Genomic DNA, 23,387 nt, shown 5'->3' with positions numbered 1-23,387 from the left:
CAACTCGCGACTTACACTTCGACTTACTACCAGGGTGTTTTTTAAGTGATCCGATTTCAGGCCTAAGACAAGAGACAGGCTATCGGGCTTTACGATTATTTCTCTAACTTATTCAATTTCTTTGGTATTCAGGTTTAGCTTCATTGAGATCTCAGGAATAACATTGAAGAAATTGTTCCTTTTATAACCTCATTTTTTCAGCATCTTAAGAAAATCTCAACTGAGGTTCACGGCTTGTTCAGCTTTCGGCATGGAGTCAAAGTAGTCATTCATTTGAATTTTTTCGCAAACGGCTTCAGGATAATTGGACTCATTATCTTAAGTTGTCTGTTGTAGACCAGAATTAGCGCACGTTGGTGAGCCATGTGTTCCAAATATTTGACGTGTGTATTGATAGTACCATCTTTTCTGTTGATGGGTCTTCACGTCACAGAAAACGCAAAAAACGATGGTCTTGGGGAAGATTTGGAGAAACATTCCCTTGGTTTTTGCGGATGTATCAATCTTATATTGACGGAAACGGAGTAAAACATACAGTAAGCTTTGCGACAAACCTGGACCAACTAGAACCGATTTGTTTAGCGGAAACCCATGAAACTTGGAAGCTCCACTTAACACTTTTTGGAACTTTCCGGGTTTGTATGGGTTGATGACTGGGTGGTGCGGTAGGTATCATTCACGGTTACGGCGCGTTTTGGGTCATGCGGTTCAACTTGAATTACATAAAAAATTTTACGAGGACGTCAGATTGCTAGAGGTTCTTTTATCGGCTATTTGTATGTACCAAATGACTATACCACTTGACTTGATCGGAAAGAGTTACATCCTCAAAGTGACTTTGGAAGTAAGTGGAGACTAAACCAGATTGGATCGGTAAACGACCACTCAAAACCCAACCAACGGGTAAACGGACGGCTAGAGGCAAGTTTTGGTCCCGGCAATGAAAGTACTCCAACGGTCTGATAAAATAAAAAAAGTCTTGTCCTAGGATGAACTCTACATCTGAATATCTTAAGACTGACGGAGTATGTTTCTTGAGGCAAAGCCACATTATCTGTTTTAGACCAATTTTGAAGGTTTCTCGAATGTAAAATGATTTTCAAAACCAGATTTGGATTCCGCAGTTTCTGCGGATACAATAACATCAGCTTTTTGATTAGGAATGACTTCTGTAGTATCGATTCCCTTGACGGTTAATTTTAAACTTTGTCCCTCAGAATTGAGGAATTTTGCAAGGCTTCACGACATGTATCAGTTGCTGCAAGCACTGTCGCACAAAATCAACGCTTTGGTACTGGTGCCAGTGAAGGGAACTTCTAACTATATCACAGGGATAAGACCATTCCTCAAGACGCTGAGAGATGCGGAAAATAAGCTCAGTTTAGAAACAGTTTTCGCTTCTGCGGCTGTCTTAGGCGTGTTTTCCATGCTGGTATTAGTAGCCAAACTGTTAGCATTGGCTGCTCGTTGTTCTGGTTCTCGAGGAGGAAAATTTCGTTCTGCGCCGTGCAGCAGCAGATTATTAGTGCTGTCGCAATTAGGCCTGAAACATTTTCTGGCTTTAGGCCATTTTCGCTATTGGTGATTAACCTTAAGGCAAGCAAAAAAAAATTATTGTCCCCGCAAGGCTTGGCTCTTTGCGTTGCTTTCTTATCTCTAAAAACGCTGCACTTTCACAATGGATGATTATCTTGCCAGCAAAAAATATTGAAAAATAGCGCTGCTTTCCGTGCGCATACTGAAGAGAACAGCTTAGTTGCGGCTTTGCTCTTGGTAACTTCTTAAGTTCTCGGCTTACCTGATGTTGTGCGCAAGCGCTCATGCGCGACCGCTTTCTTCTGTAACCACTCATTGAATTCAACTTACGCTGGTCGGGGCCAATTTCCTTTGACGTATTTGTAGGTAACTTTGCAATCGCTTGATTGGGGATCGACGTGCTCTAAATCTCTGAGTAGTAGGAAAGGGATTTTAAAGCTGCCACCAAGCTCAATATCGTAGATGTAAAACTAATCACACACTTGGATTTGTGCATCCTAATTGGTATGAAGTCGCTCAGTTTATCTAAATGAGCGCTTAAACTGCGTGAGCTTGACCAAAATTACGCTCAAGAGTTTAAGAGCATCAGTACACTAGTCACCACAATAAGCAAACTCAGAAATTGCGGTTATTGCCTTACCTGTAACCAGAGCTTTTAGGTGAGCAAGTTTTACATCGTTGGTCAAGTGTCACACTAGAGAACCTACATTAAAGTGTGTAAGCTTCCATTCAGGTCTTTCCTGTTCATTGGTTTTCCTGTTCATGAAAAAAATGGCGGCTAAGTCTTCGAGCGTTACATGCTTAGATGACGAAGATGACGATTAAGTGGTGTCTGATGGAGCTGGTTGTACGGGTGTGTAGACTGGAATGTCTGTAGGCTGTTGGGAGCCAGACGGATGTTGTGGCATACTCGGAGGTGCAGTAGAGTATACAACGCCACCGCTTGTGAAGGGTGTAAAAGCGTTCATATTTACCGGCCCGTCATTTTGCGTCATATTGTTATTGTTAGTACAATTTAGAAAATCGAATAGCAGCAGGCATCCAGTTTGAGTTTCTAAGTTGGTTGTTAAAACTAAAATAAGACAGTTGAGTGTTTGAAGGAATTTGAGAGGGAAGCATTGGGCTATTCATGTTATTGGAAACATATGCACCCGAATTCAATGGGTAGATGAAGCAGCAGATGCTTTAACGCTCATCGACGGTCGAATGAAATTTTCACTTTGAGAAAAGACATTATTAACTGGGTTATTGGATATGTACGGATCGGAAGTCAGCGGAACATTTCGTAAATATGACGGCACAAGCGCTGTAAAAGAACGTGCTACCGACAAACTGCTTTATGTAGGAACAAAATCGCTAAGTGTTGCTGTTTTATTTCGAGCAATGGTACGCCATCTTGAGATGGCGTGCAAACCATACCCGAAAGATTTGGTACAGCCGAACTTAAAAGAACTGATGAATTGACAATCGGAAATCCAGCATTATGGCTTGGATTTATCAGTGTTACATTTCCAGTCTCCGCTGCTGTATTGTCAACCCAATCAGCAGTACGCTTGCCGCCTGGCCCCGATAATTGAATGACAGCTGGTAAATCAGACTTGCGAGTATCGTCATCGGTTCGGTGAGGTCATCTTGGAATTCAGTTTCTGCTGTTTTGGCCTCGGCTAGCTTTTTCCTATTCTCTTCAGCTAATTTTTCGAACTGAAATCTCTTTTGTTCTCTACTGATGTGAAATTGCAGCTCCTGTTGTTCCCTTTAAAAAAATTTTCTACTACAACTGATTTTTATTTCCTATTCAATCGCTTGATGATAAGCTTCCATTTTCTTTTTCTCGCATTCTAGTCTATCTTTCCCTTCTCTGAATCTTAAAGCCGCATTAATTTGCCTTTATATCTCCACTGTTTGCAGATATGCAAGCAAAACTTTTTTTCTCTCTCACTGGGGATCATTGAACTTGCTTTAGATCAAATACTATGAAGAAGACTAGATCATAGAGATGCAGCGGGGGCTTTTGATCCATATGATTTTGCTTCAGTGTCATCATCTAATGACATGCAATCAAGTTAAAAAATGGCCTGTTGGATCAAGTGATCCTTTCTACAAGTTATCCGGTGTATATACGCTTCCAAATCCATTCAAAGTTTGCATGGATCTTGACAAGTTTTTGCTATGTTTGTGAAAGCTTCATTCTTCCAGAAAAAATGTTTCGAATACACCTTTGCAGTTTTCTACTAGCCTTTGAACTCTCACACATCGGTTCTTAGCCTCCATTGCCTCTTTCAAAGAGCTATGATATTCTAACAACTCTTTTTTCAATATTTCTCTCGCCTCATATATTAATTTAACCTTATGTAGATAAGAAACTCGGCAGAACCTTTGATTTTGTAAACGGATAGTTAACGTTTCGTCCACGGCACGGCACTACTTATCAGCTATTAGTTCGTGTCGGTTCGTTTTTGTAGAGGTTGGGATACAGCAAATTGTGACGTGTGGTAGTACCAACATAAAAGTGGAGTGAGCCGGTGATTAAAGTTTTTTCAAGACACGAAAGGTTTGATTTAAGGCTAATGGTCTGTAGATTAGAATCGGACAATTTTCAAGCACTCGTACGCTACTTTTGATTTCTTCGTAATTTTTTTCCACAAAGTTTTCAACAAAAATTTCCCAAACAATTTTTCGCAATTTTTTCTGGATATTTTTTGTGGCGTATCACAATTTTTCATCACTGCCATCACTGTGACTTACCATGAGTTATTGCAAAACTTTGTGAAATTTAAGCAAAGAAATAGGAAGCTTTGGTTTTTTTTTCTGATCTGGTCGTTTATTGGATTGATTTTGGTCATTTTTGGTCGGTTTCTAATAAACGGATCGGCTACTAGGTTCGAGTCATACTACGTTACCGTAAAGACAATAGTTTTTTTATTTATTTTCGAAGAAATAAATATTTCACAAATCTTACTATTTTTGTGATTTTAACAAATTAATTTATAAAATCTTTGTAATTTTTCTAGCTCGAATCGGGTTGGTCAAAATCAAGGGTTAACCCAACAATTTGCAGTCTGATTTCAAGGACGTACCGCTGACGACAACAATTCATAAATAATTAGCACACACACACACACACACACACACAATAACGTTTCCGATTGGTCTTACAAAATTTGAAGATTGAAGTTTTTGAAGGCTGAAATTTTTGAAGAAGTCGCCGGAAAAATCCCAAATATTTGGCTGTCCAGAATAACACAGATCCACTTCAAACAAAAATCCACACTCAGGTCACCTGAAAAGGCCTCACTTTCGTCTGTCTTCTCTTTCGTCTGTCGGCTGACAGGCTTATCGGCCAACTGCATGCATCAAATTTCGGCCAATGAGACACTTTTCGGCCAATTCGGCTAGCTGCACACTGTGACATATGTTCTGCCAACTGAACACTGTGACTTTAGGCCGATTCGCACACTTCGGCCAACAAGAGATTTCGACCAACTGGACACTTCGGCCAAAGAGACATTTCTTCCAATTCGGCCAACAAGACACTTCGCCAATTGGACAATTCGGCCAAACAAACACTTCTTTCAATTTGGCCAACTAGACACTTTGGCCACCTAGACACTTCGGCCATATAGACACTTCGGCCAACTGGAATCTCGAAAATGGGTACTTCGGTCAACTGGATGCTTCGGCCAAACAGAAATTTGGTCCCTTCAGATCGCAGTATCTTCAGATGTGTGGGTTGCTTGTGTTGCTGGAATATTAAACTGGTTCCAGGGTTGCAGCACCAAAAATGTGACCACGCTCACTTCAAAACCCTAAAATAACTCACAAAAAAGTGTAACCAAATTTAATTATTACTGGAAACGCCATAAATCGCAAAATTTGTAGATATAAACAGAGAATTCTCTTAAAGAAAACGGCACATTTACGGCTAGAACGTGTTAACCTTATCGGCTTTTTTGTGATATAAGGTAAATCACATACAGACGGCAATAACCTGTCAGACAGGGTTATTTTTCTATGTTTTTTTATTATTTTTTGTTGTATATACATTTTGCTTCGGTTAAAAAACATCGGTTTTTTGGTAGTTCCGAACCTACGCTGACCGGTCTGTTCAATTTTTTAGAGTTTGTTCTGGAAGGTTTGGCAAACTCGCTTTTATATTCGCTTTTACTCGCTTTTATATTCTTTCTTCTGAAAGGTTATTTGCGTGGCAACAATCTGCCTTTATTCCAGCGCCCAAAGTAACCCGTTATGGTATATAGCATACAGTTGGATCCAGCGCCCAAAGTATATATCTTATAGTATTCTTTAAGGTCTATGAAAATGGAATACAAGTTAAGTTGCAATCAGGGTGAAGCTTGTTATTTTTGGATTTTTTAAAGGTCTATGAATATAGCATACAATTTGGATTGCATCAGGGTGAAGCTTGTTATATTTGGAATGGTCTTTAAGGTCTATGAAAATGGAATACAAGTTAAGTTGCAATCAGAAGGAAGCTTGTTTTATTTGGATTGGTTTTTAAAGTCTATGAACTAGTTTTTGGTTGTGCAAAAGATTGATGAAAAAATCAAACAGTAAAATAATGATAACGCTAACTTTATAACTTTACCATTTCATGCTATGTGAAGCATAAAATGATGTTTTACGCCTTGGATTATAATACTGCGATCAAATACAGCGCTTCATTTTAATTTAGAATGTTGTTAAATTCAATTGAAGTCGCCGTTTTTCTCTTTTTGAAACGAACGTTTCAAAGCAGTGTTAAACTTATATTTTTACCGCACACGATAGAATATTACCTTTTTGTGCTCGGGGCCTTGATATCTTTCAAAAGTTATAGAAATTTTTCTCAAACTGATATAAACCAATCGAATTTTTCCTGCAGAAGAATCAAAGTATGAGTTTGTGAACATTCAATCATTAAACGTTAAAAAAGGTAAAAAGTAAAGCGTGTTTTTACTAATTCCGCCCAAATTTTGATATTTTTGAAGTCGTAATAATAGTAATAATTAACGTAATACTAATTCACTGATTTTTAATTTGGTCAGCTGTGAGAAACTGAAAATGAGCTAAGAAACAGTCGCGTTGTTCTTTTTACGTTTGCTGCATAAAATCTTCGTTTAAAATACGTTCGCTTTCAACAATTCAATATGGCCTTACTGCAAAAACTTTCTTTGACGGATTTGAATAATGGAGACTCTGTTAGATTACTTCTTGAGCAATTAATAAAACAGATCGATTCCCAACAGAATGAAATTATAGAATTACGGGGTGAGAATGACAGGCTTCTTTACGACAATCATGAGTTGGAAAAAAGAGTTACGAAAGTGGAAAGGTATTCCTCATTTATGTGTTTAACATTTCATGGTGTGTCGGATGGTGGTGAGTACCCTGTCCATTCAATTGTGAAGATACTAAGGTCAGTAAATATTTCAATTCAGCCCCAGGACATCGTCGCGTGTCATTATTTACCAGGTAAAGGTCGAAATCGTCCGATTATTGTCAAGTTTTTGTATAATCACCAGCGAGATGCTGTATGGAATAAGAGATTCGATTTTTGGGATGATTTAACTGGAAATAAAATTCATGTAAACGAACGATTGGCAGAAAAAGATAGGGAAATTATGAACTACTGCAGACGGGACAAAAATCTACTAGCATCTACTCATAAGAATCAAGTCCAGATTAAAAAGTACAATTCATATGGCAGATGGCAACCAATTGATAACAAGAAGGATGTCGATATTTATATGGGAAATGATATCTCAGTAACTACTGACAATGAAAAATATACGGATGTTATTCAAAATGCTGCTGATTCCGACGATGTTCAATATCCAAAATCTTATTCTTTTTTTGGGAACTCCGGGGAAAAGGAAAAGGAACGTGGCTTTTAGATCACCGGATAGTCATGAATCGCAAAATGATATACAAGAGCGGAAACTTGATAAACTATGCTGTTTGGTGGAAAAACTCATTGAAAGCCATTCTCCACCTCCTAAGAAAATGACTACCAGTGGTGATGTTGTTAGCGATGATAATATGGGCAGCAGCGAAGAAAAAGATCAACCTGAAAATTAAAAAGAGTTTCTGAACATCAGAAAAATATCTCTTTTTTTCCTGTGTTAAAGCTTTATTTTTGATTTTAAAGGGATTTCTAATGGGTAACGACGGGGACATACTTTTCTTAAATATTCAATCACTGCGCAACCATCATGACCAATTAAAAGTTCTTGTTGCTTCACTAAAATGGCAACCATATGTCGTTGCCTTATGCGAAACTTGGTTAAGTGACAATGATCCCTTGGAACTTTATAACGGCTACCAAGAAGGAGTTTTTGTTAACCGTCAAAAAAGTAGGGGTGGGGGTTTAGCATTTTTCATAAAAAATCAAATTGACTTTTCGCACGAAATTTTATCGAATGAACTAGAAAATGTTGTCTTAACTTTAACTCTAGGAAGTAAACAGAAACTAAACGTTTGTTTGATGTATCGACCGCCATCAATCAATTCAAAGCATTTCTTAACGCAATTTGAGGATTTACTCGTGAATTTGAATTCAAAACAATGTCAGAACTCAATCATTGTGGGAGATATGAATTTAGATATTCTGGACGTGTCGCGCAATTCTCGATTAATTGATGAATATAAATTGATACTTAGTTTTTTTGGATTCTTCATATCAAATAGTGAAGCAACAAGAGAAACCGCATCTAGTTCTACCTGTATTGATCATATCATCAGTAAATATGATATGAGCGTAACTACTTTAAAAACTTCTCTAAGTGATCATTATGCGCTAGTTGCCTCTATTGGACCTTTTTTGGATGATAGTGACAATTTTAAGATAGGTCGAAACTTGAAAATCTTGAACAGAAATGAAAATATTTTGAAATTCTTGTTTGTTTTGCATCAAAATCTCAATAATTGCAATATGGCAACAATTGATGACATGTTGACCGATTTAACAAAAATGTGTCTGGATGTTTTTGACCGTTTTTGCCCCCAACAAACATTACTAAGGAAAAAACACAAAGACTGGATCACCAATGATATCAAAAAAATGTGTAAAAAGAGAGATCGTCTTCATGCCAAAATGATTAAGAAACCTTCACTAGAGAAAATTAATTGCTTCCGAATGTTTAGAAATAAGGTAAAAATGGCAATTAGGCGTGCTCAAAGAGACTATCATGATAAGAAAATTGAAAAATGTACATCATCAAAACAAATGTTTCAAGCTTTTAATCGTTTTTGTGGAAAACGAAAACCAGCCCAAAAAGAGATTGAACCCAACTTACTTAATGATTTCTTCGTCAATATTGGTAAGCACCTGAGCAATTCTCTGCCACTTGTTGGTTCTGCTTCTCAAAACTTAGACAGAAACATATCAAGTTTTGTAATTTTTAAAACGGATGAACATGAAGTGTTTAAGGTAATAGGGGCCTTAAAAACTAAAACTTCAAGTGGTCATGATGGTCTTTCAACTAAAATGATTAAATTATGTTCACCAGTCATATCTGTTTTCCTGGCAAACGTTTTTAATAAATGTATTGATACAGCATATTTTCCAGATGCTTGTAAAATTGCAAAAATTGTCGCTTTTCTGAAAGAAGGAGAAAAAGAAAATCCCAGTAATTATCGACCTATTAGTCTTTTGACAGTTTTTAGCAAAATTTTTGAAAAAATAATTTATAAAAGAATGCTAGTTTTCATTAACAAAAACAATATTATAATACCGGAACAGTTTGGTTTCCGCGAAAAACATTCTTGTATCCATGCTGTCCTACGAGTTACTGAATTCATGCGAAAAACGATTGAGACAAAAAATATGGGCTTGGCACTTTTTATTGATCTGAGAAAAGCATTTGATACAGTTAACCATTGCATTCTTCTGGAAAAATTATGCGCGTACGGTTTTAGAGGAAAATTCAACAAATTGATATTAAGTTATTTGACAAACAGACAACAATTTGTTGTTAATTCGAACGGTACTTCTAGGCAACAGGTAATATCGTACGGAGTTCCGCAGGGCTCTGTTCTTGGACCCCTTTTTTTCTTACTTTACATTAACGACATAAATAAAATTGTTTCAAAATCGGAATTAAGTCTTTTTGCGGACGACACTGCTATTCTTGCTTCTTTCCCAACAACAAGGGTAAATGATTACTTTAAAAATGATTTGCTGAAAACAGATGACTGGTGTGTGCGAAATAAATTGTCGATAAGCTCTACAAAATGTAAAATCTTACCATTTGGTAAACAATGTTTGGATAATGACTTTTCACTTGCGGGTGAAAACATAGGATTTACAAATTGTTTCAAATACTTGGGTGTTATCATTGATAGTCAACTCAAATTTACAGACCATGTTGAAACTGTGTGCAGAAAACTAGGCCGATTTAACGGAATTATGTATAAGGGCAGGGTAGCTTTTTCTCGCAAAATGCTGTTAAAGTTCTACCTGGCATATGTGGTACCTATAATTTCATATGGTCTGCTTGTTTATGGGAGTACTAGCAAAACAAATTTAGAAAAAATTTATATCTGCCAGAAAAGAATTCTCCGTACTATATTCTTCAAACGCAAATACGATCACATAACAACAAAGTTTAATGATCTGGGCATTGATACAGTTCATGAAATTTATTTAACTCAACTTTTTAAAGAAACCATTTTTCAATATTTAAAACGTTCACCTCTTGATTTTCTAAACGTCAGTAATTATAGTAATAAACGAAATACACGTTCTACTTCTAACGGAATGATTCCGTTTTATCGCTGTAGGACAAAAACTATGGAAAACTCCCTTTCATGCAAAATCGTTAAATGTTTCAATTTTTTGATGTCAAATAAACTCCTACCCGATAAAATCGAAACGTACTCTCAAGAACAGCTGTCAAAATTTTTAAAGGTTTTCAAAAGAAATTACATTTTAGACAATGTACAGCTGGTCGACAACTTTTTCTGATTTGTTTACCCGTTGTCGTTACTTAATTGTGATAGTTATCCCGGAGGGTAGCTACTTGTTAGGTTGAAAAGCCTGTTCTAGCTATCCTGATGCAGTGAGTGATTAAGTATGTATTTCTTCACTGTATCGAATAATTGAATTGAATTGAATTGAATTGAACAAGGCCGAATTAGCGAGCCTGGTTTGCAAAAGTGAAGATAGTTGAAATGTTTTTCTCTTGAAATGTGTTTCTAGCCCGGTATAGGTTCAACAGCTCATTTGAGTTTATTTTGAACATTTGACAAAATATATATATTTTGTGTCAATTCTGCTGATTTATTTGTCTTCTAAGAATTTTAAAACTAATATTTCGAATTGCCACTTGAACATGATTGGTAACTTTCAGCCAATCACATTCAAGCCTTTCAGCCATAGTTTCAGTTCAAGAATTCAAAATGAAACGTTTGGGCGGAATAAGAAGTGCTGATTTAAATTATTCGGACAAAACGCACAAAAGTTGAATTTAAATTGCATTTTTCTCAAATTGGGTTGAATTTTTAGAAGAAATATTTTGATGTAAGTTGTAATAACGAAATTCGGGCCTTAAATTTTACAGCAGAAATGCAATATTTTTGGCTTTTGTTTCAGTCAATCAAAAATTATGCTGAAACTACCGGGTCACTTACTGACAAAACTATCTCAAAGTGATACTTCTGTGAAGCCCAACTTTAAGAAGGGTTTTCTCTCCTAAAGATTGAGCGAAATCTTTTAAAATTGTTTTCAAAAAAAGTTGGTGTTTCAGTTGGAAAAAGTGACATTTTTTGTCTATCAAACAAAAATAAAATAATTCGTACATTTTCTTTGAAATTATACTCCCTAAAATAAGCTCTAGAAGTAAGTAATTGACCCGGTAGTTTCAGAAAAACTTTTGATTGACTTAGAAAAGCAAAAAAAATCCATTTTGTGGTAAAATTTTTGTCCTGATTTTCAAACAATAACTCACACCAATTAATTTTGCTAAAATTCTTAGCTGTTTTTGCCACTATCATTTTTTGTCTAAAATCAATCCATTTCGAGAAAAACGTGGTTTTAAATTTCGAGTTTTATGCACTTTGTCCCGAAAATTCATTTCAGCACCATTGAAAGACCCAAAAGTAAATCTGACAGTTTGACTTATCGAAACAACAATGTCTCTGCTTTGAAGTTTGTTCAAAACAGTTTTCTTAAATAATATATTTTTAGGTTGAGCAGAGCAGATATTTTTATAAGTTTCTCATAATGTTCCACGATTCTAAAAAGCAGCTTATCAAACGTTTTGCCTCTATCAATGACATTTTATAAAAATAAACTGCAGTAGGCAAAGTGTATAAGAAAGTTTCCTAGATAACAAAACCAGATAAAAGACCATTTATAAGTTTTAGAAATCTGGCCATGATATACTTTTTTTTATTTATTTTTGTATTATTAGCCAAACAGTTTGCTTATTGACAATTATCATAATAAGTTTCAGAAGACGAATGGATAGGATTGCGCGATAGCTAATGACGCTATGAAAAATTATTTTTGATTTGTTTAAAAAATTTTTTTGATTACATTGCACTATCCATGTTACCAGATAAGACACAAAATATTGATTTTTTGCTTTGGAATTTTTTGGTCAAAATTCATGCATTATTACCACTATCTAAAACTTTTTACATGCTTCAATTTGAAAAAAAAATCCAAAATTGAGTTCTTGTTATTACAGTATAGAAACTCTTTCAATTTTTTTGGCAATTTTTTAATTTTGAGTTTTTTGGAAGATGGTCAACCCGGAGGATCAAGTTCTCTGTGATGTAGTTCATCATTTTTTTGGATATTAGTTATTTGGAAATTGCGTTTATGATGAGTTCGTTGTTTATTTCGAAAAAATTACTCGAACGTAGGTTTTCCGTTGTTTATTTCGAAAATATTATTGGAACCTAGGTTTAGAGCATTTTTTGTGCCTCAAAAACAGCTCGTACGGGGGCAAAAAAGCAGCTTTTTTATCGATGATTAGTTAGCATTGCAAACAAGTTTCAAAAATTTGTACCGTTTTTCAATCTTCAATCGACTCCTAAAATGCTCTCAGCATTGAAAAAAATCAGCTTAATTGGTTCATTTTTCTTATTAGGAAAGCGAGTGAGCTTGTACTGCAAAAACCTTTAATTAAGCGTAAAATTCTTTTGTTTTAGTTTGAATTATTGAAAGTGAGTTTTTGAAGCTAAAAACAGCAAAGACTCCCAAAATTGATTTTGGAAAGCTTCTCATATGTTTTTTGATTTCAAAAGATTATTTGTCTTATAAATCTTTCTGTTAATGTTCAAGCGAAACTTGCGGACTAAAAGATTATTCAAGTTGAAAAAAATCATGTTTTTTGATGAAAACTAGTTGTGTTTGGAACTTTCACAGCTACCGGCTACTATGTTCCCCTCATATCCAGGAATTAAGTAGCTTTGTAAACATACCGGCGTTGCCGGCCATTTTGTACCTCTTGCATGTACAGAAGTGGCTGAATAAAAAGCCTAGCACTGTTTCTTCTGCTGTGATTTAATAATGAGTATAGTTTGCTGAAAGTAAACAAAAAAATACTAAAAGGAGATGTTAGTAGTTTTAGCACAGGCTTTGTATCAACAGAACCGTTCTCATTATTCGAGGCGATTTGACTTAGTGTTAACGACAAAAGAGTTAACGTTTTTTCCCAAAGAGTGTTTTCATCAGTCTGATCAGCCAGAGTTTCAATTAGTTTCATCCAGCTTTTATCCCACTTATGTTCCGACTTTGAATTCGACTAAAGGGCCTTCTCCGCTATGACTTTTCGGTCGCCTGGCATGTGGTCGACCTGCCGGGGTCAAAACATAAATAGCAAACCTCGACCCGGGTTGTATGAAACATTTTCAGATCTATTTGGATTAGAAAGCTTTCGAGAGACCCAAAGGCATAACTCGCACAGCAATTTCACAATCTACAAAAAGAACTCTCGTTCGAATACAAGTTTTTGTTTGCTTTGCTTGTAGCATTTGAAACTCTAATTGCAAGTTGAAAGTTTTCGGTTGCCACACATGAAAAAATCTATGGTCAGCGCAACGGCCCTTTTCTGATAAACGCCTGGGCTGACAAATGTTAGACAACCTTTCTATACAGTTTTCCAAGCAGTTCAAATGCTTCATTTTCACCACCATTTCAGCAAATTAGACGGATGCTACAAAAACGAAATAATACGGAATTTTTTTACAGACCTGGCTTTTTAGACGTCACTGCTCTGAAAAGGAAAATGCCAACAAAATTTTTTCTTAAGAGTCAAACTTCACGAATACAGAAAGAAAATAAAATGACAATACCTATCAAAACATTTAATCGAATGATTATAAAGTGTCAAATCTGAAGAGTTTGAATTAAATAAATGATGCATAAATGACAAGTAAACTTTTTGAACACTAAAATTTAACTGTTGTCTGCGAAAACTTTTTTTTCTCACGCAATTTGTCTGGAAACTATTTTAATCTCTCACTTTCGTCTATTTTGTAACAATTGCAGTTTTGCAAAAAACGTCCAATTTCTTTTTATATGCCTCCGTTTAATTTGCTTATCGTCAAATTTGTCAATACATGAAAACCTTTAAGTTTTGGAAAATATCAAAGTGTGAAATGATGAGTCGTACAAAAAAGATACGACCGATCTGATTAGCTAGCCTCAATTCAACTTAGAAGGATTTTTTTTGTGCAGGATAATTCGCCACGCATAAATAATTCGCGTTATGCTATCAGCAATATGAATAAATTCTTCAAAGATCGCATATTTTAGTCCAACATATGGCCAATTAGGCAATTTTGATACCCCCAGAATTTTTTTGAAAAAATCGGAGGTAGAAGATCTTTTTAAATTGCACTCAGCAGATCGATATCTTCAATGGAACTCAAAAGTTTTTGTCGAAAACTATTATTTCGATCGGCAAAAATTGTCTGAATAAAAAAACCACATCGAGCATAAATATTCCGTTTCCTTCGAAAATCGGAACAAAAAATTTGATAAGTGGGGGAAAATTGAAAAAGTCGTCAAAATGTATGGAGCTATGACAAGTATTTTCGATGCATGGCATGGCGATCAACCTGGGCTGTCCAAAATCACCAAATAATTATTTGAGCTTCTCTTTAAAAAGAAAATGCAGATTTGTTTTAGATCCGTTCAGTTGGATTTAATTTCATCCAACTTTTGAAGTACATAAACATGCAAAGCGCGTTAAAGGTGTCTTAATTATGTTTGTTCCGACTTTCGATACGAAAGTAACGGAATATTTGTTCTCGGGTGGGTTTTTTTTTCTTCAGACAAATTTCGACTTTTTAACTAGCCATTTTTGACGGAATTTTTTTCTGTCATTCGAAAGCTATTGTTGTCCTGAGCTTAAATAAGAAAATATATTTCACCTGCGATCATTTTTCGAAAAGTTATGGGGGTTTAAAGATTGACATTTTGGCTAAATTGGAACAATTAACGCGATATATTTCGCGCTAATAACGCGTAAGCGGCGATTTAATCCGTCTTAGAAATCGTTCCGAATTGGTCGAAAGAAGCTTATTCGCCATAATTGATTTGTTGCAAGGAGCGAAATTTATTGTTTTGTACTTCATATGGTATGTGAGGGGGATAAGTATCATAAAAAATTTCAAATTTTAGAAAAATTATTTTTCATTTAGTTTTATTTCATTAATTTTTTTAATGTTATTACTGCTCCATAAACATTAAAAGGCAGTCGGAACTTTCAGGGCTTCGCCCTTATACGAGCAGTCTTGTTCTTTTTTCAGGTTAAAGAAAGTTTCAAAATTTTCATTCTTCAAAAAAATTGAAACTAGCTTCATCAATCTTAATTTTCAGTAATATTGACATTATATCTATTTTACACTAGCCCATATCGTTGTTCCTTCTTTTGCTCAAATGTCGTTATGTATTATGTTGCGTTTGTGTTGATGTGTGTGATTTCGCGCGTCTGTTTTTACCAGTTGGCTGCCCATTATGACTGCAATCTCTTTCTCAGCTGTGCACTGTAATGATCTCATCCGAAACACAACACGACACAACACACGCTATACAAAGATACATTCTCGGGTGAATGTACTCTAGCTGACAACACTATCAAATCACGTCCCTCTTCAACAGCGCATCATTTCAAATACAACCAAGAACATCAATTTTGGTACAATTATTACAAATTATGGTCATTCGCATATCTAAAACACTGATACCTTTATTGACACATTCAATTTTGAAAAATTTTAGTTTTTTTATTCGCCTGATTGTCAGTTTCAGTCAATGACGGCTCTTCTGTTCATCTATTTTATCATTTGTGCGCCTCTCAGATGAGCGAACAATCGGAGCATAAGTTAATTACCGCAAAGCCATACACACAAGAGTGAATACTTCGCAGCAGTTTCAGAGAAGATCAACATTGATTGAAATGGGAGATCTTTTTCTGCTGACTGAGTGTTGAGAATTGAATAGGTAGATAATGTATGTGCAGTCCCACTGTCCAGTACAGACTGGATCCCCAATGGCTGGTCATCAACAACAAACACCAGCAGTTGAAGTGGACCAGAGAGTGGAGATGTCCTCATTCCAGAAAGCCATGCAGCAGCTGGACTATGTCACACACGCCCAGAACAGCCTCAGGCAACATCGCCAGCCTCAAAACAACCACACCCACCCTAATCAACAGCCAAGTAGCCCCAGTCCAGTCTCTGCGCATGGAAACACAACGGGGGGTCTGTTCAGGAACAAAACCACTCTGGGCTTCTGCAGTCGCAAGTCGGCGGCCAAAAATAGTGAACCCTCCAAAGCAGTAGAGCTGCCAGGTACACCCAATACACACCTATTCATCTTGATTGTATTTGTCATACCGCTAAGTCCTCAAGGTATGAAATGCTAATTCCTGATTCCGTATGGATAGATAATATCGGGCGCGAGAGAGAGAGAAGTTAAAACAACTAGTTAATGTTAACGTTAATTCTCTTTCTGAACCGTAATACACTTTATCCGCCGTTCTCGTCCTCGCTATCAAGGTCAACCGACCAGTACACATTAAAGTTACATAATATCAAAACGTAAATGATGCATATAAATACATAATAAGTTTTATATGGAGTTTTATCTATCCATGCCGGATGATATTCCCCCTCCTCGGGAAAAATGATAAAGTTTTAATTGAGTTTTTAGTCCCCGTGTGACTGTTTTGTTCTGGCTGTTCATTTTTCTCCTCTTGTTTCCGTGGTATTGTTATCGATGTTGTCGTCCATTGTTCCGTGCTCTTCGTCATCATGTAGCTGTTTGTCTTCCTGCTCTTTCATTTCGATGTCCTTCGTGTTCACGAATAATATGTCGTTGTTTCGATTGTTTTGTTTTCTGCTTCTGTTGTGGGTGTTAAGTCGATTACGTCGCTTGCGGTGGTCGGTTTGTGTTTCGGGCTATTAGCCAGTATAAATTGTACCCAAGCCTGGTATTTGGAGTTTTTTCGGTAAACCCCATCTCCTGTATCAGAGAATTTAGGCTTGGAGAGTCTTGCATTGATTTTTCTGGTGGTGAGTCGATTTCGAACTGCTTTTTCCCGGATGCACTCGCGATCTGTTTTGTGCTGATTGGGATGGGGTTACCGAGTGCTGTTGCTAAGGTCGCCTGTCTGTTCCTAATTGACTTTCTTGTTGCGGTTGCAGGTGGTGTGTTCTTTTGATTTTGTCGCTTTGGTGACTGTGTGATGGGCTCCTCCGACGTTGACGACGAATCATCGCCTTCTCAGGGCTTTTGTTCGTTTCCTGTTCAGTCTCCGTTTGGAGGCTCATGCCCCGTGGTGTTTGTAGCTTTCTTACTGGTTTTCCTCCAGTCCTCTTTCCTGCCGCTTTGTTCGCCTTTCTTTTTGTGGGGCTGCTTTGGCTTGTGCTCAGTGCTGCCTTCTCCTGTCCTGTTAGCTTGATTGAAAGCCCCGTTCTAGTGTTCTCCTTGAACATGGGGTGTTGTGGAGCCTGCCACTTGTTCTATTCGTTTTTCAAAATTTTTGTCTATTGTTCTTTGTACTGCCTTGTACCATATTTCAGGTTTGTTTGTAGCTACTTCTATAGGTCTTGAATGTGCACCTGTTTCTGGCTGTGTTGGTGAATGCGTGTTAGTGAGCATCCTTGGTAGTGATTTATAGGTGGTGATCCCTTCTTTTGTATCTGCACTTCGTCCTCCGACCATCGCCGGAGGTCATGCATAACTTCCGCTGGTAGATGATTTGCGCTCTCCTTGATTGTATTTGTCATACCGCTAAGTCCTCAAGGTATGAAATGCTAATTCCTGATTCCGTATGGATAGATAATATCCGTGCTCTTCGTCGTCATGTAGCTGTTTGTCTTCCTGCTCTTTCATTTCGATGTCCTTCGTGTTCACGAATAATATGTCGTTGTTTCCATTGTTTTGTTTTCTGCTTCTGTTGTGGGTGTTAAGTCGATTACGTCGCTTGCGGTGGTCGGTTTGTGTTTCGGGCTAATAGCCAGTATAAATTGTACACAAGCCTTGTATTTGGGAGTTTTTTCGGTAAACCCCATCTCCTGTATCAGAGAATTTAGGCTTGGAGAGTCTTGCATTGATTTTTCTGGTGGTGAGTCGATTTCGAACTGCTTTTTCCCGGATGCACTCGCGATCTCTTTTGTGCTGATTGGGATGGGGTTACCAAGTGCTGTTGCTAAGGTGGCCTGTCTGTTCCTAATTGACTTTCTTGTTAGCTTGATTGGAAGCCCCGTTCTAGTGTTCTCCTTGAACATGGGGTGTTGTGGAGCCTGCGGATTTTCTATGTCTAAAAAACGTAGACATGTTACGGTTCTCCGTGCGGATTTATATGCAACATAATCGCTTAATCGAGTAGGTCTGCATGGTCCGTATATTACAGTGTTGGGAACAAAAGCTGTACCGCTATTTCTGAGTAACCTCGGTTGTTTGCCAAAAGCTTGTACCCAAGCAGTGTGTGGTGTGTAGGTTAGGATTTTTACATCTATGATCTTATATTTTGTTCAAACGTTTTTGGGTTCTTGACTTTTGTTGCTAACCGGATAGTTTTCCGTGCCACTTGTTCTATTCGTTTTTCAAAATTTTTTGTCTATTGTTCTTTGTACTGCCTTGTACCATATTTTAGGTTTGTTTGTATCTACTTCTATAGGTCTTGAATGTGCACCTGCTTCTGGCTGTGTTGGTGAATGCGTGTTAGTGAGAATCCTTGGTAGTGATTTATGTGTGACTTTAGGTGGTGATCCCTTCTTTTGTATCTGCACTTCGTCCTCCGACCATCGCCGGAGGTCATGCATAACTTCCGCTGGTAGATGATTTGCGCACTCCTTGATTGTATTTGTCATACCGCTAAGTCCTCAAGGTATGAAATGCTATTTCCTGATTCCGTATGGATAGATAATATCGGGCGCGAGAGAGAGAGAAGTTAAAACAACTAGTTAATGTTAACGTTAATTCTCTTTCTGAACCGTAATTCACTTTATCCGCCGTTCTCGTCCTCGCTATCAAGGTCAATCGACCAGTACACATTAACGTTACATAATATCAAAACATAAATGATGTATAAATACATAATACGTTTTATATAGAGTTTTATCTATCCATGTCGGATGACAGTATTAGAGCAATAACAAGCCAAACATTCTGGAATTCTGAATGGGATCCATTTCCGTGTATCCATGAGCTGTTTTTGGACAGAATAATGTGTACGTTTGCAATTCCACCCGGATACCGAAATTGTCAAATTATAGCCGATGCTAAACTATTAAAACATTAAAAGGTAGCTCAAAAGGATTCTAAGACAAGCTCCTGGTTTTCAGAGATGTTCCTGGGTCCCGAAAAGTGGAGACCTTCACAGTCCAGCAAACCACGCAGCTTCTCTGCCTTTCAGAGGGTATCTCAGTCCAACAACAATCAGAAAACAAACACGACCAACAACAACAATAACAACAGCAGTAATAACGGGCGATGCAAAAGTGTCAATCAGCCCAGATACCTCCAGTTCGACCCGGAGGAGTTCCGTCGGCCGGGAACTTCTCTCATCTACTTGCGGGAGAAGCAGAGTCTGAACAGGAAGCCCTGGAGCAGCTGTGGGGAGAGGGGCACTGTGAGGAGCAGTGTGGGGGGCAAAGTTTCTGGCATTGATGGAGGCACTGGAAAGAATAGTCTGACCTCTGAGCTGCACTTGCATGGGAAGTCACTGGCGGCCAGTGGCAGCCAGGAGCAGCGCCACAGTCATCAGCCAGATGGTCCAGAAGGAGAAGCAAATGGATCAGAAAAAGGTACAAGAAGAGGTAAGCAGTTTGGCGATTGCTCCCCATCAAGCCAACCCCAAGGGATGAGAAGGATTTCTGGCTAGGACGTCGTTATTTTAACCGGAAAATAAGTTACAACAAACAACGCCAGATGCAAAACAGTGAAAAAATTGTGTATCCGTTTGAAGACTAAGAAACAAGTTTCAGAAGGCTGTTGCAATAAACTCAATTTGTTTCAGTAGGGATTTTAGCTACACTTAATCTTTTAGCAAATTTCATCTAGTTTGGAGCTAAATTTCATGCATTGTTATTGAAATGCGACACAAAAACGGCACAAAATTTGAAAAAAAAAACTGAAAACTCTAACTGGTGGTCTAATAAAACATATGCATAGAACAAGACTGCTCGTATATCAGCCCGCATCCAAGTTTAGGCAAAAGTAATCGATTATAACGCATCATTATGATGATTTTTTGACAATTATATTAAATTATAGTTAACAAAATTAGGTGTTTAAAGGACTTATAATTGATTATATTCGTGATATTTTCCAAGAGATTTTAATCTCTTATAATCGATTATAGTTGATTATAGTTCTTACAAAAAACCCTTAAAATCGGTTATAATCGTTTATAATCAATTATAATTTCTTATTTTGCCACAATTTTGTCAAGTCAAAACAATATTCGAATTATTTCTTTTGGGTTACTATTTTGTGTCAATAGCAAAATCTCAAAATCTCTTGAACCTTTTGTTTCATCTGAACACAAAGTTTTACCACAAAACATAAGTTTCATAGAGATCTTTTCATATTAGTGGAAAGGTTCCTGCAGTAGATGAAAGTTAAATCTTCCGAATCAGTCATGAAAACTAAATCAGTTTGCTGATGTTTTAGTGGTTAAAAAATTTAAACTATGCATCACAAAACATCTCTAATGAGGAAGAAACGAATTTTTTTCATATAAATTCGAATTGATATGAAAATTTGAAAACAGTTTTTTCATGTTTCAAAGGAACTAACGTCTACAAAAAGCATAAAAAAAGCAATTTAGATGCAATTTTGAAGAAAAAACGGACAAACAAAAGGAATTTTAATCAAATATAATCGATTATAATGGATTTTTGTGCAAAACTTATGAATGAAAATTAGAATAAAAACAATGCATTATAATAGAATATAATTGTTTATAATTGTATCGAAAAATAGACGGATAAGTAATCGATTATAATCAATTAAAATGTATTATAATTAATTATAATTTTATTTCACAAAAAGATATTACAGTCGATTATCAATTGGATAAAATTGATTGTTTTTCTTTTTTAGTAAGACTGGTAACATAATCGATTAAAAACGTTTGAAACTGGATGCGGGAGGGTAAAGCCCTGAATGTTCCGACTGTCCCTTAATTCATATCGAATAATTTTCGGGAAAAGAAGACGTATATTGAAAACCTATACCTTTTGGACAATATCAGACTGTAAAATTTTGAGTGGTACAAAATTAATACGATTACCAATTTGCTAGTCTATTTGGAACAATTTTGTTGTGAGGGATAATTCGCCACGCATAAAATATTCGCGTTACACTCTCAGCATTATGAATAATCTGTTCAAAGCGCGCATGATTTGTCAGAACACGACAAATTTGGCAACTTTCAAACTCCCAGAAGTTTACAAAAAAATAATCGGAGGTGAAATATCTTTTTACATTTGAACTCAAAAAGTCAATATCTTCAATGGGGTATAAAAATTTTTTGTTGAAAATAATTTTTTTGATCGATGAAAATTGACTGAATGAAAAAAACCACACCGAGCATAAATATTCTGTTTTTTTTCGAAAGTCGGAACAACAAGACTGATCGCATCAAAGCAAAAACAGAACGCTTTGTCTACTGTTTATAGCGATGAAAAAATTAAAAAACTTCGATTTTCTTTATTTTTTGTATAAATTTATCTGTTTTTTCTTCCAATTTTGCTTAAAATTCTTTAAAAAATAGCAAACAGGGGAGCAGGAAAACTATCAGTGGTTTTTTGTTTCCGTTGCAGTTCGGTTTCATTAGATGACTAAAATTATTCATGTGCATCATTATGTAGTTGATGCAACAGCTATAGGTTACATTGAAAAACTTTGAGCAAACCGAAAAATGAACAGTTTTCAGAGTGCAAAATAAGCTGTCGCTTATGGGATATGAAAATCATGTGAAAATCACAAACAAAAGGAACGCAATTGAAAAATTTACCTGATTTTACTTTTTATTATGTTTTATATGATTGTTCTGCAAAAAGATTGCAGTCATAATTTTAAAAAATGAACTTGTGTTTCAAATATAGCACTAAATTTTCAAATACGGCACGGTAAAATACTGCACACGTTGTATTTTTTAAATCATTATTTTATTTCTTTTTTTCTTTCAAAATAGGCGCCCTGTAATCAAGCTTACTGGAACAAAAATGAGCTCTGAAAATGAGATAAAGGTTAAACTTCAAATTAATAGCACTTTTTGTTCAATACGGATAATCAATTAAGATTAAGAATACTCTTCTTGCAACCCTTGTTTGCTCATATAACCGGTATTTGTGCTCTTCAGTTTCTGGCTTAACGCACTGTTCAACATCGTCTATTTGAATTTCAGCCACAGGGCACCATGACTGTTGGAAAATCTTTTCAGGCTATCAGTATCGAGTATTTAAAAACAGAACTGAATACTTATGTCATTATAATAAATCGATTAGAAAATAAGCATATCCATGAATTCGCGTATTGGTAAAACTTAATACTTACCAAATCCCGATTTAAAAAATAAAGAAAAAAACTGCGCTGTTCTTATTTATTTTCTGTTAACAATGACTACGGCTTTGGGCAAAAGTCATTTCGCCAATAGGAACCTATGAAGATTCTAAGTAGTTGAAAAATTTCCATCAATTGGTCCCTCCACCATGAGAAAATCCCCACCCCCACCACGGTATAGTATGATCACAAAGATCAGATGCCGCACGCTTCATATTCAATAGCAGAGTATTTTGGCAAGCACTAATAGCTGAGATATTATTTGTTCTCGTCTAGAAAAATTGATTACGAATTGAAGTTAAGATCCATAGTCGAAATCCCGCTCAAAAACTGCTCAGGATTTGAGCGGTTTGAGCGTTTGTTTTAGACGATTGCGCTCGAACGCTCATTAGCGCAAAAATCGCTAAAATCCTCGCTTGAACGATCAAACCGTTCAAAATTGATCAAATTTTAGCATGAAACGCTCAAACCGCTCAAATTTTGATCGTTTTTTGATATTTTGATTGAAAATTTTCTTCCGATGTAGGGCACTCATAATCAACCCTTTAGAAATCAACCCAAAAACCAACCTAAAACTTTCTAGGGTTCAAAAATTAGTCGTCAAGGCTCAATAAGTCTCCTAAGAAGTAAAAGAACCGCTCAAAAACCACTCAAAACTGCAATAAGCGCAACCCGTGCCGAAAAAAATTTAATTTCTCGTGAGAAATATCTAACTTTTTATCCAAAATATCTGACCAGAATTTCTTTTCGAAATGTTAAAAACAGGGATTATCTTGAAATTTTAAATCCTGGTCTTACTTCCCGCACTGAAGTTTCATGG

General features: G+C 36.4%; 1 protein-coding gene across 1 annotated transcript in view; it reads left to right on the top strand.

Annotated features, from left to right (window-relative positions):
* The first annotated feature begins 15,576 nt into the window (after positions 1–15,576).
* Positions 15,577–23,387, top strand: part of LOC134845906 (putative uncharacterized protein DDB_G0289263) — an 8,290-nt gene continuing 479 nt past the window's right edge. Inside the window, exons 1-2 of the mRNA XM_063863033.1 lie at positions 15,577–16,341; positions 19,342–19,815. Of these exons, the coding sequence (XP_063719103.1) occupies positions 15,999–16,341; positions 19,342–19,815 (817 nt within the window). The 5' untranslated portion in view covers positions 15,577–15,998. The remainder of the gene's footprint in view (positions 16,342–19,341; positions 19,816–23,387) is intronic.

This window comes from Symsagittifera roscoffensis, chromosome 5 (assembly GCF_963678635.1).
Source record: "Symsagittifera roscoffensis chromosome 5, txSymRosc1.1, whole genome shotgun sequence".
In the NCBI taxonomy this organism is placed as follows: Eukaryota; Metazoa; Xenacoelomorpha; order Acoela; family Convolutidae; genus Symsagittifera; species Symsagittifera roscoffensis.
Note: the sequence above shows the minus strand (reverse complement) of the source record. Positions and strands in the feature narration are given on the sequence as shown.